Source organism: Gavia stellata, chromosome 36 (assembly GCF_030936135.1).
Source record: "Gavia stellata isolate bGavSte3 chromosome 36, bGavSte3.hap2, whole genome shotgun sequence".
Taxonomy (NCBI): domain Eukaryota; kingdom Metazoa; phylum Chordata; class Aves; order Gaviiformes; family Gaviidae; genus Gavia; species Gavia stellata.
In genome coordinates this window covers 1,714,268-1,729,979 of record NC_082629.1, presented here as the reverse complement: position 1 = coordinate 1,729,979, position 15,712 = coordinate 1,714,268, and the positions used below count along the sequence as shown (strand labels likewise).

At 58.6% G+C, this 15,712-nt stretch overlaps 1 protein-coding gene across 4 annotated transcripts in view; it reads right to left on the bottom strand.

Annotated features, from left to right (window-relative positions):
* IKZF4 (IKAROS family zinc finger 4) overlaps window positions 1-15,712 on the bottom strand; it is a 28,793-nt gene continuing 13,081 nt past the window's right edge. For 2 of the 4 annotated variants that reach the window (XM_059832703.1, XM_059832702.1), the window contains 6 exons: window positions 14,200-14,304; window positions 8,981-9,241; window positions 8,367-8,534; window positions 2,239-2,388; window positions 1,022-1,153; window positions 1-725 (listed from right to left, as the gene is read on the bottom strand). In XM_059832703.1, coding sequence (XP_059688686.1) covers window positions 1-725; window positions 1,022-1,153; window positions 2,239-2,388; window positions 8,367-8,534; window positions 8,981-9,241; window positions 14,200-14,304 — 1,541 coding nt within the window. Of the gene's footprint in view, window positions 726-1,021; window positions 1,154-2,238; window positions 2,389-8,366; window positions 8,535-8,980; window positions 9,242-13,771; window positions 13,788-14,199; window positions 14,305-15,712 lie in introns of those variants that run through there. The other 2 variants (XM_059832704.1, XM_059832706.1) reach the window with 2 other exon arrangements.

Here is a 15,712-nt window from a genome sequence, read left to right as displayed (position 1 = left end):
TTAGCCGACTTTATGCTCGCCCCGCACTATGTGGGAGGAGAACTCGTACCGGTCCTGGCTGTGGTAGCCACAGATGTTGCATTCGAAAGGGTCTCTGAAGCCGTGGCAGCCCATGTGGATGGTGAACATGACGTGGTCCAGGAAAAGGATGCGGCAGTGCTCGCACTTGAAGGCCCTGATCTGCTCCCCGTCCTCGTTGACCACCCGCAGGGCTTCTTTGGCGGAGCTGGGCGTGGAGCGGGCGGCCGGGGGTCCCTCCGGCAGCTTGGGGTCCTCTTTGGCGTAGGCTGGGCTCTGGCGGCTGCTGGCGCAGTTCCCCGCCGGCAGCTGCGAGCTCCGCTCTTCGTGGTTGCTCTCCGTGTCCGTCGAGTCCTGGCAGCCGTTGGTGGGCGACACGCCCTGCTCCCGGCCCCGGTACACCACCTGCACCCCGTCCGGCACGTCCTCGTGCCCCTCGGCGGCTTCCCGGCTCCCCGGCATCTCCAGCCGGCCCGGCAGAGGCTGGATCTGGGTGTAGACGGAGCTGATGACGGGGGTCACTTCCGAGATGCAGTTTGTGGGGGGGAGCCGGAGGGGGCGAAGATGCTCCCCCCCCATCAGGGACAGGGAGCTGCCGTAGGAGGGGTCGAGGGGGTGGTGGGCCGAGACCATCTCCACGTCCTTCTCGAAGCCGGAGTTCATGTCGAAGGGGAGGTCCGAGAGGGTGAATCGCATCTGCTTCTCCCCTGCCGGCAAGGAGAGCGGCGTCAGAACGGGCAGGCTTGCTTTTGGGGTGCACCCCCGCGCCCCCCCTCCCAAGCCCTCTCCCTGCCCAGCACCGCGCGCGAGACCTGCCCCGTCCCAGGATCGCGGGGATGAAAGGCGCTATGCGAACGCCAGCCGCATGCCCAAGTGCAGAGTCTCAGCTCCCGGGGGGGTCCTGGCCGGACGCCCGAGCCCCTCTCCAGCGACCAGGGGCTCCCCCTCTCCCTCCTCTCTCCTGTCTGCCCGGGAAGCGAGGCGGGGGGGAAAATCCCCTTACCCACGAATTTCTGAGGTGTCGATCGTTTCCGTTTGGTGAGGCTGTTCGCCAGCCGGTCAATAAACGTCGGCCGATCGGACGAGGGGTGAAGCAGAGAGTCCGGCACTATCTCCAGGTCTCGCATCTCGTCACCTGGCAAGACAAGGGAAACCCGGTTCAGCCGGCAACCGCGGGACGGGGCGAGCGGGACGGGCACGCTGCGACCCAGGCCGGAGACTCCGCAGCCAGCGCTCGAGGCACGCCGCTCCTGCCCTCTGCTAGCTGGGACGGACCTACGGAAAGGCTCCCGGGCTGCCTGCTCCAGGCCCAGAGCTTACCCCGTCGGTGAATCGGTCGCAGGGGAGCGCCGGCAGCCGGTCCGCCTCCCTTCTTCATCGAGCTGGGCCCGCTCCTGCCACTTTGGGGAAGAGGAGCCGGCTTCAACGGATCGAAGTGCCCTCGCTTTTCTTGCCGGCTCTCAACCCCGTCCTGGAGAGACCTGCCCTGCGTCGCTGCTGGCGAGGGCAGCTCCGCCATTCCCCTGCCCCACAGGTTACGGATCATCCAGCCAAAGTGTCTGGGCAGCCTTAACCGGTGAACCTCGCCGTAAGCACCGGTGGCTCTAGCGGAACCAGGTCCGGCTCCAGAAGGGGTGAGGAGCCAGGATGGCTCCGGCTTTGGTTCTTTGCTGTCGCGGCAAAGACTGGGGGGTCTGTGTGCAGGCTCCGAGGAGGAGCCGGAAGGTGCTTCCAAGCCACGCGGTGCCCGTTTCAGACACCTGCCCGCAGGGGTAAATCCCCTACATCGCAGTGTCGTAGTTGTGTTCTGTTACTTATAGAAAATGCTCTCGGTAGTTCTCGCACTAGAAATACGGGACAAGGGTGTGTTTCGACTCAGGGGGCTTTGAAATTCGGCTGGCGGCAAGGGGAGGAACCGGGGAGGTAACACTTTGCACTTGCAGAGGTTTGCGGCATTAATCAACGCACACGCATAGCACCTTTCATCCCACGATCGCTGGGGTATGGAGAGCTCTGGGGCTCACCTCTCCCCCAAGCAGCACCCCCCTTTTCTAACGGGAGGGATGTCCCCGAAGCTCAACCCCATCAGCCAGAGATGGGGCTGGAAAGCGAACCCGCGCCCCCGTTTCCCACCCTGCCGGGACCCCTCGTCGCATCCCCGGAGCCGTGGAGGCAGCGGGGCTCCGGCCCCCCCCAGCCCGGTTGCCTCAGGGCACTGACCTTGCTGGCTGGCCAGCGACTGCGGTTCAGTGTTCAGACTCTGCAGGTAGTTGTGGCACCGCTCCTTGTGCTCCTCCAGCGTGCTCTGCTGCTTGTAGCTCCGGCCGCAGTAGTTGCACTTGTAGGGCTTGCCGACAGTGGGGGAGGAGACTGCAAAACAGGCAAACCAGAGCCTGGCCGTAAGAACAGACAAAGTGCCCTCACTGAAAAGCCCGGGAAAGGGCTGGACGTGCGTCGACGGGAGAGAAAAGCATGAGGAATCGGTCGACAGGGAGCATCACGGTGGGGCAGCGACCCTCGCCGTCAGCCCGCCGCACCATCTAGCCGTGCCGCAGAGAAAGGACTTGTCCGGCACGTCTCGAGCAACAGGTTTCCAGAGCTGGGAGCGAGAGCCACAACCTGCAGTTCTCAGCTTCTGCCTCAGCCTTCCTCCTGACCACCGTCTGCCCCAAACACAGCTACCGCACGCACCCCGGCAGCTCGACAATTTGCCTCCTCAAACGCCGCTCCCTGCCAGAGAGCTGCAGGAGACGGGCTGGATGCCCCTGGATTTTGATAGATGGGGAGCTACGAAAATAAATCATAACTTGGCCAAACACCTAAACCAAAACGCCTCTGACTTGGCTTTTACCTACGCTCCAGACACCAGCGATACGGGTTTCTAGGAGCTGCCTGGCCACGTTACACACCTCCAGGTAAACCCTCGTGCTGGAAGCCCCGATAGCAAAGGCACTGTTTAAGGAGGGCAGCTGGACCCCCCCACACTTTTTTAACACTTTTAAGCATTTCTTCACCTTCCACTCGCCACAAAGTGCTCAGTGGCTTGGCCAGCACGCGGTTGCTGTGCGGAATGTGATCACGGATCTCAGTGGGCATGTGTGTTAAGACACTCACCAGAAACATTTTTATTCTCATCTCTCCCAATTTTCTCACTTCTGACTGAAAATCACCGAAGCCACCCAAGGTCGGCGTTCAGTCTTGCTGGCTGGCGACCGCCAGACAAAGGAGAGCGGCCGCCGCGTGCCGCGGGGCCAGCAGTGCTCCTCGCGGTGGGCTGCGCACACCATGTCGTTATCTGCGCGTTTTAACCAGCAGACTACATACAGTGAAAAATCATGACCCCTCCCCAGGGGAGATGGTATCTCTGAACGCCGTCGCAGGTTCCATCGCACCGCAAGGCTGCTGTCTGCGCAGGGGATGGGGAAACGCAAATGCTGACACAGGGGTTTTGTGCCGCTCGCTGGGTGATTGCTAATTAGGTGCAATCGCAGCAGTACCCGGGCAGCAGAGCAGCCGACATCCTTCGGGCACGGGGAAAGCGCAAGGCGGTCCCCACCCCATTAAATAGTCTGGGGGGGGATAAAGGGATCCAGGCTCCAAGGGACCTGCTGCCGCAGGCTGATCACACTCAGATGCCTTTTGGGGGAGGCAGCTCGTTAGGCAAGAAGATGCTAATGGGCGAAAAAGGCAAGTGCAGGGAAGCCGGGCCAGAGGGGGGGTGGGCTCTCCAGCCCCCTGCACACCCCCTGGGCACTCAACCAGGATGGGGCGCAGCCCCCCGCGCTCCCGTCCCCCCGGCCATCACTCTCTCCCAGGAGCTCGCCTCCCGAAACACGCAGGACACCAAACCACAGAGCCACACCACGCTGGGCAGGGGGGCGCGGTCCACCAGGCAAGAGCCACGGACCGCAGGGTCCGAGACAAGCCCAAGAGCCGCCGTGCCCTTCCCCTCCGGCACTGCCCCACGGGGCGGGGAGGCTGCTTTTAGCAGCGGGGCAATGCCCCGAAATCGGCCGCTTTTGCTGGAAGCTGGAGCCCATCACCCTCCGCCCAGGGCGCGCTGGCAGGGGCGTCAGCCAGCCCCACGGCCGCCACCTGCGTCACACTCGCCCCGTCCGGCTTGAGGCTCGGGGAGGAGCGCGCTGCCTGCCGAGAGCCGCCTGGACCAGGCTCTTTCTGTTCCTGTCAGATTTAAGGGGTTGTTTGGGGGTTTTTTGCAGCTTGTGGTTTAACCTTTAACTGCTTTTAAAAAAAACCAACACATTTTCAGGCTGTAGGTGAATTCACATTTACCCCCCGCCCCAGCTCTGACGCCTGGATTCATGTGAAGTGCTTTACACTGCGGCTGGGACGCGGGGCCAGCACCTCCTCTTGCGACAGCGTGTACCGGATCCTGCCCAGACGCCACCACGGCAGCCCCAAACAGCAGCGGTCAACAAGGAGCGCGGCTGTGTCCACATGCACCGTACCCCTGCCCAGCAGCTCAGCCAAGCCGCAGGCAGATCTGGAAGTCCAGGAGCCACCATGGATTTCACCACTGAACCTCCGGGTTAGAAATCAATCCGGAGAAGCCGATGGCAAGTGCATATCTCTCCTCCCAGCCCTTTGCAGGCAGCAGCATTGTCGCAGAGCAGCTGAATATTGGTTTACTCCAGTCCCAAGGGAGGCAAGGATGCCACTAGCCTCTGAGTATGAACACAAAAATGTGCGTTAGGAATTTACTCCTCAAATCTAGCAATTTAGATGAGAGCGCCTTGACTCCAAATTCCATTACATCTCATTAATCTCCATCACTCGCTCAGCTTTTAACGTTAAGAGTTCCCCAAGTGGCTCGGTTGTTTTGTTAGTCCTACACAAAACAACCACCCAAACCCTGCATGCATTTGTGCTTCACAAAGCTCCTCTGACGGCTGCGTTGGGATCGGGGCTGGTTTTCCAAGCCAGGAAGCTCCGCATGGATACCCTGAAGTTATTTCCTCAGGATCCAGCCTTCCCCTTCCCTGCCTCAGCCTGTGTTTCGGGGCTCTGGACACAGGCAGCTGCTTGCGGCGCAGGGAGACACACCTCAGCAACAAAGGTCTCGCTCCCAGCGCTGAGTCTCCTCCGGGGCTCTGCCCACGCCGCAGCCATGCCCTGCCACCGTGGTTTGCCAAGTCTGCGCCGGGCTTCCCCTCACAGAGGGTCGGCTACGGCTCAAGGACCGAGTTTTACGACGGCTGCAGGACAAGGAGGGAGGGTCCGTCCTGAGCCGGGCTTTGCCTTGCGATCAGCCGCTTTCCCTTTTACTCCTTAGTCTGTTCTTTGAAAACGTCATCATTTACCCACCAACACACGCTCGTGTCTCGGATGGACTCAATCCGTCTGTCACCTAACGCGAGCGAGAGGCTTCCAGCGGGCAACGAGGCCTGAAGTTCTTCACCCATGTAATACCCAAAGCGTGAGCAAGGGGGACGCTCTCCTCGCCGCTGGGCCCCACCAGAAGTTTCTTCTGACCAAGCACAACAAACAGACAGGCTCCCTCCGAAGACAAGCTCCAGGTTCGTTTATTTACTGGGCTGCGAAGCAGCGAGGACTAAAAGGGAGGGAGGTCTCGGGGGACCGGCGGCTCGTCTCAGCTGCCCCGGGTGTGGGCTGCAGCTTCTGATCTATTTCAGAGCAACGCAGCGTGTTTGATCTGGATTTTAATACCTCACTTTTTTGGACAGCACATCTTCCGAGATGAAAGCTCGGTGTCCCTCACGGGGACGGCATGAAACGCACATGCCTCTAGTTAAGGCAGAGGGAGGGAAAGCCAAGCCCCACTGCCTTCCACCAGGCAGGGTAACCACCAGACTTTTGCCTGTGAAATCCACATTAAACAAAGGTTTTCTTAGTAATTAGCTCCCATAAAGACTAATTTTGGTTTGATATGTTGTGAAGGCTTGTCCCATTTCTGTGTCTCTTGATTGAAGGACTCAAGGCGACCCTTTCCGTGCCTGAGAGCGAGGAGACGTCGGCACAGCTCTGCCAAGGACCCACCTCTGGAGGCTCAGCGAGGGGAAACGCGGTGGACAGGCACAGCCCGAGAGGGGGATCTCGACCCACAAGAGGAGACACGACCAAGGAGCCCAGCAACGACCCCGCACCCCTGGGTCTGGACGGTTCGGGGTCCCCTGAAGCACATTAATTAGGAGAAAGCCCCCGTCAGCACGAGGCAGGCTCGGAGCAGGGTCTCACCAGCCACAGGAGCTGCTGCTGCAGCACGTACCCCTCGGTTCGGGTCTGCACATCTGCCTGCACGAACCTCTGGGCTGCCAGTGAGTCGGGGTTCCCGGAACGGGGCTCAGCCACCTAATGCCCCAAAAACCCCACACCCCAACACGGAGGGGACGGGGAGGGTTCAAACAAAGAGAAGAAGGGAGACCTTCCTAACGGGACTCTGCTCCAGACACACCAAAAGATTTTTTTTCAAAAACCCAGGAGCCGTCCAGCTTCAGAGCACCCATCCCTTGCCAAAAACCTGCGCGCTGAAGGTCCCTGGGCAGGGGCTTGTCAGTGGCACCCTGGAAGGGTGCAGGGTAGAGCCGCCGGCAAGGCGAGCTTGCGGTGGATGGATGCCAAAGCCCTCTGCTCCTAACTCCTCCCCGAGCCGATGCAGCGCTGCCCAAGATGGAGTGCGGCTTGGTGCCGGCCGGGCTGCTGCTGCTCGGAGCAGCTGGGGGCGGAGGGGTGGAAGACGGATGATGCTGATCACTCCAGACTGAAGGACTCGTCGGGAGAGCTGAAGGCCTCGAGGCGGAGCGGCCACGGCTCAGCTGGTCCGAGCAGCCGCTGCAGCAACTCGGTGCTGCAGCGATTCGGCGCTTCGCGGGGAGCCAGGCTGTCACCGGAGCCTGGCTTTCCTCACCCTACGAGAGGGGCGGGAGGAGACTCACATGCTCTTTGCTCTCTAGAGTTAATGACATGAGGGTTTTCGCCTCCAACTACTGCCTTCTTACTTTTTTTTCCCCCCTTGGCGATAAGGAAAGAATGTGGGGAAAGGATTTCTTTGGCATTTCTCCCCGTTACCTGGCAAAGCCCGAGGCTGCTAACCTCACCTCTTCCCCTGGGGTGAAACAGACTCTTTCCCGATCACCTCGGTATCAGAAATGCCACCCGGTGCCATATTCTGGCCAGGCTGGAGAACCAGACAAGACACCAAAAAAGTTTTACACTGAGAAGCAGCTTTGTCCCTTGGCAGCGGGGATGTCCAGAGACAAAATATAATGGATGGGAAGCTTCTGCAAACCCCCAAACCTCCTTCCACGTAGGCGCCAGGCGAGAACCAACAGCCCCGATCCAGGCTTGACACCTTGCTCTGGGGGTCAAACCGCCCAGATTCCCCTCCGGCATCTCCCAGAAAGTCTCAGATGCGTATGCAGGGGGGGGGGGGGCAGATGGCAAACTCCCAAAAGAAAGAGCAAAGTGGGAAGATTCATCCACAGCAAGATGGGAGCTTAAACCCAGAGCATCACACCCTCCCACTGAGAAAGGCACAGGGCAGAAACCTAAAGAAAATTGGGGCTCTTGGGCCAGGCTGCAAAAGGGGAGCAGGTTTCTGGGCTCCTGGGCAAGGCTGTGATGAGAACAGGGGGACAGGTTTCTTCCTTCGAGGAAGCGCACGACAGTCATTTCCACGCAGCACTCAAAAGGTTAGAGTCACAGGTGTTCAAAGCCACCTGCGTGAACTTTAAAAGCCCCGGCAGCACCGCAGAAACACGCTGGTACGCAAATCAAGGGAAAACGATCACAAACCAGGGGGCCGGCTGGCGTGCTTCACTCCCACCCCTGGCCCCCGCCAGCTGTTACATCACGGAACCGGAGGGTGAAAACCACATCTCAAATGTTATATTTGAAAAGGACAATGTCAAAACAACACACAAACAAAACCCCTCAGCGCTCATTTTCACTGGGGCAGGGCACACCCAAGGGTGGGACCTATCTTGACTCAATAAAATCTATTAAACATTTATCTTTGTAAGAAAGAGATGCAATAACCCCCAGGAACGACTGGAACACAGTGGCACGAAGCCCCGCAGGCGCCCCTCGGGTCAGTCAAGTTCCCAGACCATTAACCAGACACCGACACAATCTTCCCCAGGCACATGCTCTGCCCTCGGCAGGTCGGCTCTACACCATGACAGCAGCGCAGCGACCGCAGCAAGCCGGGAGCTGATACGAGACCAAGTTTGGCTGCTGTCGGCTCAGAGCTCGAGGCTGGCGCTTTTGGAAGCTGAGCTCAAATCCCTGGTTTTGTACCATCACCGTCTGTTCCCTCCCTGCCTCCTCCTCCCTTCCCATCCCGTGTCCGGCCGGCCAGCGCTACCCACCGGAGTGTGTTCGCAGGTGGCCGGTGAGCGCATCCCTCCTGCGGCAGGCGTAGTTGCAGAAGGGACATTTGAAGGGCTTCTCACCAGAGTGCAGTTTGATGTGACGCAGGAGGTTTCCCTTCTGGGTGAAGGAGGCTCCGCACTGGTTGCAGTGGAATGGCCTTTCTCCTGCAATACCGGAGCAGTGGATGAAACTCCCAATTGAGAGCATTTTCCAAGTCTGCAGAGGAGCAGCTCTCCAATCAACGGCCCCAGAGACCAGAAGCATTCACAGGTTCAGCAGTGCTGAACATGTTTGAGAGGGAAAGCCCTACGTTAACTACCGAATGTAGTGCTCTGGATGTGACCTGCAACCTGGGGAGTGAGAGACCTGCTGCTGGAGGTTGGACAGTGACGAGGAAAGACCAGCTACACGCACTTCCCTGGACCTTTCCTCACTAGCATCTTCCGGCCACCATCACCGGGGTCAGCGTCTTGGAACTGACAGCCATCTCCCGCAGCATCTGTGCCCACCAGCCAACACACGCTTGCCACCCGGCTTCAGAAATTTGCCTCCCTCCAGCCCATCCTGCCCCTGCCCCGGCAGCAACGCCGGCCTCGGGGCTGCCTCTCACCCGTGTGGCTGCGCTTGTGCACCATCAGCACGTTGGGGCCGATGCACACCATCCCGCAAATGTCGCATTTCAGCTTGCCGTTGGGCAGCCGAATGCCCCCGGGGGAGTGCGGCTCCTGGCCCGTCCCGTCGCAGTAGCCCAGGGGCTCCGAGAGCGAATCCTCCACGATCACACTGTCCTCCTTCTCGAGCATCCGGTCATCCTGTGACAGCAGCCGGCTGGCTTCCTCATCGCTGTACATCTCCACCTTGATAGAGTTTGCTACGAGGAGGCAGAAGGGATAAAACAGTCAGCGGAGGAAAAAACTCTTAACTTAAAGAAGTTGGGAGCACAGCTTAGGCAAGACTTACTCCTAAAAGAAATACTGTGATGCGTTAAGTGATTCGTTTGCGATAAATGTGCATCTTCTTATTTTGTTGACTACTCAAGAACAGACATCAAACACGGATCACACGAGGTTATTGGCTGGACGGCTTGTTTGCACACCCCGAAGATTACTGCTCTGCATCCCGCCTCGTAAGGTGACTGACTGAAGAAAAAGACATTTAGTTCCTTGGATTCAAAGGCAGAGGGGGAAAGAAAAACCACTCGTGCTTTTAAAGTACTGCAGAGGAAGCAAAGACACCAAATTTTGACTCTCTGAATCAGTAAAGGCTCAAAATCCACCGGCACAGAGAGCCTAACACGAGTCTCTTGGATAGCCAGTAAATCTCGGCTCACTAAAGAAGCCGTTGCTTCGCCGTAAGTTTTCCTTTTTGCTACAGGACCTGTGATTCATCAACTATCGAAAGGCAGAAAAAAGAAACCGAACAGGACAGCGCTGCCTGAAAACCGCCGCCCCTGCCCCAGGCACGCTGACCACTGCCTCGCCGGCAGCCCTGGCTGCCCCGGCTCGGCCGGGCTCCCTGCAGGCAGCTCTGCCTCTTCCCCTTCCCTCAGCTGCCGGAGAGGCTGCAGGGATCATGGCAAATGCAGGGAGGGGACGAACACGCAGACACCTGTGGGGTGACGTTTGGGCACCGAAAACCCTGAGAAAGCTTGTGCGAAATTAGGGAAGTGGACGTGAGCGATGCCAGGGACCAGGGAAAGGTCCCACAGCTTCGGGCTGGCGACTGCCGGGAGCAGCCACCCTGCCGCGTTTCTGGTCCAGACAAGAGCAGAGAGAGGGCAGGAGCCGGAGGAACTGTGCTCAAGAAGCCCACCAAAGCCAGACGACGGAGGGATGCAGGGCCAGGGCAGCAGGTGGGTCTCCCTGCTGCGGGGTGGGCGCTGCGCCGCAGCAAAGCCCCTGGGTTTCCCTCCCCGCCGCTACCTTTCCTTCCTCCTGCAGCATCAGGAGCGGAGGCTGGCGAGGGGATGCGCCAGCCCTGACCTACATTCCCGGCTGCTCTAATGATCTGTGGAATGCCACAAATCAAACACTCCCCGAGACGATGGCGACCGCTCTGCTCCCTCCAATGCCAGCAAGCTGCAGCCCTGCAGGGACCGGGAGAGGGAAGGATGGGGGAAAACCTCTCCCTCTCCTCCCTCCGCTACCTCCCAATGAACTTGTCCACCCAGATCCTGCGCGCTTCCTCCCTCGGCCAAGCGTCTGAGCGGTCGCCCCACCTCACAACGCCAGCTGTACCCTCTGCTCGAGGGAGAGCTGCCGCCGGGACACCCTCGGTGAAGAGTCGCCTGTTTGGAGAGCCAGTCTTTAAATGATCAAATCGGAAAGTTTCCTCCCACTTTAAACCAGCAGCCAGGAGCGAGAGGGAATCCCCTGGGGAGGCTTCCCAGCGCTCTCCGGCTGGGGACAGCCACTCCTCGGCCGATTGCACCCGCTACCTGCTCCTGTAGCACTGGTCCTGGCAGGCCGGAGGAAGATGACGATGGAGTAAAGTCGAATCCAGGTCACCCACATGGCCATGCACCGAGCCCACGGGCTTAAACAAAACATTTACAGAATCCCTTTAAATATCAGATTCTTATTTCCTCCATTTAAAGCAGGAGGCTCTTCCCAATCCCTTAAGAGGAGAACTGTGGGGGCTGGAGGAAACTGAACTTTATATACACAAAGGAGACTCTGCTGCTGCCCGGAGGGTAGGAGATTGCAGAGTCCAAGCTGCCTTGTGGAGACAGGCGTGAGAACGGAGCAGACTGAGCGCAACCACACAGAAATCCCAGCAGCTTCCAGATCTGGTGCTGACTCGACCCCTGGGGCTCGTTCAGCTCTTTGTGAGAGCGTGAATGCTCACCCACGGTCCGGGGACGCCTGTGGCACGCCGACGGACACAGCGGACCAGCCGAGGGGATTGGAGAAAACCCTGGTAACGTCCCGGGTACCAAACCATCCGGAGGGTTTGACCTTTAAAACCTGGGGGGGTCTGAAAAACTCTCACATCAGCTGAGGCAGGGAGGATCCGTCCCAGCGGGCGAGCAGGAAGGCTTTGGGTCGCTTACCGGGCAAGGAGGACACGCGAACACCGGAGAGCGGAGATGGCGGCAGCAAGATGGTCCCAGTCCTGGGGAGACCCACGCCTCCCGCTCCCCCGGGAACGGCGGACACGTGGCCCCCGAGAAGCCAGGCCACGCGCTCGGAGAGGAAAGCTCCTCTTCTGCACCGCCTTCGACACGGCAGGCAGGAGGGCTCTGGCTCTCCCCCAAAGCTAGGTACAGCTTTGCAAGTGGGGATTAACGAGGGGCAGCAGCATGGAAGTGATTCATCCGAGACTGCGTGAGGTTTATTGCCGGGTGAAGAGCGCAGGAATTCTGGCTCTCGCTCCCCTCCTTCCCTTCCTGGATCCTCGCGGCAGACAATGCTGCCTTCCCAGAGAGGCTCCAGGCAACGTGAACTGTGCATACACCCGGCCTTGGCAATCGGAGGCACTTTCAGAGCGTCTGCTGAGCCACTGGCCAAAGCCACCGCTGGCTGCAGACCGGGAGGAGACTCTGCAGCTGAAGCATTCTTGCGGGGGGAGCAGAACTTTATTTATGTGTTGGCTGGTGCCACCACGCTCCCCTGGGAGCGTCCAGGAGACCCAGCGCAAACAGACGCCTCCGTGCACAAACGCGAAGTGAAAAGCTCCTCTCTCGGTGGCGGGAGCTGCCTGGATGAGTTGACGTTTGCTGCACTTTGATTTTCTGGTTGTGTTTTTTTTTTCCCTCCCATTCCCTTGGGGACTTATTTTTTTCCTGGGCATAGAAGGGAGGCCAGCTATTGTTCTGTAATTCTCCTTTCAGAACCAATGCAGAGTCCAGTCGCACTGGAGAGAAGTCTCTGCTGGCAGAACAGGTTATATAATATTCTTGCCGCTCTGGGGCACGATGCTTGCTGGATGAACCAGCTGTGAAGTCAAGTCAGATCAGAGGCAATACCATCACTAGCATCCTGCTGTTAAAGGGGAAGGGATCGTTATTGTCCTTTCAGTCAATCCACGTGCTCAACTCCTTTTGCTTCTGATCAAGCGAAAAGGCCGTGTTACCTCTCAGAACTGTCCGCTGCGAAAAAGGCAAGATTTCATTTCTTCGCAGAGCTTCTAAGCGTTTTTATAGGGCAAACGTAAAATAAATAGCAAGCAATAAAAGGAAAAAATGGCAACAGAGCTAATTCATAACATTACCCCTCCTGAAAACTTAACGTTTTGGGTTTATTTCATCCTGGTTACAAAAGAGCAACCTTCAAACACCAGGACCTAACCAGGGGTGTCCCAAGGACCTGACTGCTGGAACCCCACGCGGATAAATTACAGGGGAGTTTCTCTGCTACAGAAAAGCGATACGCAACTGCACGCTGGAAGCCGGAGAGAGGGAAGATCAGAGCAGCGCCGGTCGTTTCGGTGTCGGTTGAGTCAATCTGGTAGAGATGGCCCAACTGTCGGCTCTTGAATACCGAAAGCGCAATTCAGAGCAGGACTTGCCAACTTATCTTGTCTCAGCGCTCCTTCTTTTCATGCGTCAGCACGACTTAGCGGCATGTATGGCCCACGGAAACTTGACTGCTGCCCTGAGAAGGCTGCGATGTAAATAGTGTCTCTGCAAGTTAAGGCTGTACCAGCCGTACCGAGCTCATGCAGGGCCGTGCCATTCCTCAGCGCACAAGGGAAATGTCGCATTTCTCATCGCAGCGAGCAACGGGAGCGGACGGCATGCCAGGACGAGGGACAGACTGCAACAACTCTGAAATCGGACCTGTTTTATGGGGGAGGTTCTCAAATATAACCCGAAAAGCAGTTTTGTTCATTTTAAATAAAAAGCAAAGAATTCCATCAGTAGACAGGGAGGGAGATGGCAAGTTTTGTGTTGTGCACAGGAGATTCCTCACAGCAGTCCCGTTTCTAGATTAGTTCCCTGTCGGGTGCCAGCCACCAGCTCGGCCGACGGCACTCTGCCAGGCGAGAGCGCATGGAGGCAGAGGCACGGCCGGGCAAGACCTCAGAGGGCACGCACCCGCTCTGCCCTGCAGTGCCACGGCGAGGTGGCAAGGGCCGGCAGAAGAGGAGCTTCCCAAGGAGCACGCTGCCTCCCCCCTCTCCCGCTCATTTCTTGTGGGGGGAGCTGGCAAAGCCGGTGCCTGAACAAAACGGCACAGACTGGCCGGGGTTGGCGAAGGCTGGGAGCTGGCGGTGTGTTTCATCACCCCGTGGCAGTCCCGGCGTAGTCGAACGTGCCCAGGGGCTCTCCGAATCTCCCGCAGCTACACAAATAACTTCCCAACAGACTCGTTCACGTAGAGGCAGAGTTCTGCTGCTACGTGAACTGCTGTGCGTGCCGCAGACTCCAACCTGCCCCAGCTACTACACAAGAGGAAACAGAGCAGCTTCTCATTTTCCACACAGCCATCTAGATAGATATAAAAAATAACTTATTCCAAAACAACCAGTGGCTCTGCGGCCCCTCCAGAGCTGTGATCATTAACAGCCTGGAACATGCAGCTGCTTGAAAGTCAAGGTGAAATTCACAACCACAAGGAAAGACCCCCGACTCCTCGGCATCGCCAATTCGAAAAACTCCGGGCTCAGGAACAGTCAGTGCCCAGGATCACTAACCGGGCAGCTGCTCTGCGTGGAGACCAAAGCAGAGTTTTATCCTCTTCGGTTGGAAAACAAAGAGTCAGACTCAGAAAGAAATTTGTCACAGCAGGAGGTCAAAATTTATGTCACGCCTGAGAGATTGCAGGGTTTGGGGACAAAACAGGCAGACCTTGGCATGGCTTTTTTCAGTTAAGACGGTGTACTCACCACTGAGAGAGCGGCTCGGGGAGGAGTGCTGGCTGTTGGGTGTGCTCACCGTGGGTCCCACAATCGCTGAGCTGAACTCCTTCTCCAGAGAGGAATCCCCACTACCTTTGGGAGGAGGGAAACACAAGTGAGTGATGCCCGAAGCACGGCTTGTGGGCTCCCACCGGCTTCTCCCCACCAAGCCCTCTTCCCAGCACCTCTGCCTTGGAAAGGGGCTGCTGACGGGCCCTTTGTGGGGCTGGAGGACACGGCTTTACCCCCAACGTCTGCCACGCACACCAGCACAGTATTAGACGGGAGCTCAGTGCTTTCTGGACCACAGTCCTCCAGCTGCAACAGCCCCGAGCCAGCGTCGTGCCGACGGCAGCAGCAGGCTGTGCTCGCCTCGCAAAGAAGGGGAGAGGGGTCGGCATGCCACGCCGGAGGGCTCTGCGGGAGCTCCGGCCGAGACTGCACCGCAAAGGTGTGCCAGCCGGGGGGCGGGGGGCCAGGCCACCCCCCCACGCACAAGCATCAGTCCCCCCACCTAAACCCCCCATGCCTCGACCTGCCAGACTGACCCCAGCGCTCTGCTCGGGCAAGCGCATCCCTTCGCCAGGCACTGGGGTCCCCCTCCCCGACAGTCCGTGCTGAAGTGACAATTCCCAAGCAGATACTCACGTCCCTGGGAAGCCGAGCCCACCCCGGACAGACCCTTGCAGTCCCTGGAAACGGGCCCTTGCCCATTCACACTGGAAAGCGAATTCAACGATACAGCTGCCTACCAGATCACCTCGAGCCCAAGGCATTTGCATGGCAGGCTAGACTCATTTTTTCCCCTTCGGGGGCTAACAGGTTTCTGTTCCGGAGAGACCTGCCGGCTGCCAGCACGCAGAAAACCCCCAGTCCCCTGCCAGCCCTCCCCACCGTGCACCCAAGAGTCGGGCAGCTGCCTGCAGCAGCCGCTCCTCGGCGATGCCGCGGGCATGGGGACGGTGGAGTTCCATGATGGAAAGTGCAGAAGCTCCATGAATGCTTTTAGCACAGCTGGGAATGTTATTTCTAAATACTTGCATCTGGAGAAACTCTCCTCTTGGTGCTTCCCGAGCCCAGTTCATCCCATTGTCTGATGACTCCTGGGACACTGAGCTCATCAGCCGTGCTGAGCATGGGAATCATTTATGGCAACTGCCCTCGGTGAGACAGCATCTTCCAAATTGCTGCTCGACTGAGACCAAGCTGGGACACCCCAGCAGCATCCTCACCCTTCCCAACTCCCCGCAGGCAGCATTTTAAAGAGGTTTTCTTTCCTCCCGGGGTCACAGTGGAAGAGACTTCGAGGACCCTGCCCTCTCCCCTTCCCACACTTCGGCGAGGCTGGCAAGCTGCTGCCAGCGGGCTTGAGTTGCGCGAAGCCTACGTGCGCTGCCAGCCATGGCAGAAGAGGTTAACGAGAAGGCTGAACAACGAGCCCCGTGGAGGAAAGCACCCTGCTGCCGAGAGGGAGCTAGCCCTGTGCGTTACTCCGCGGGCT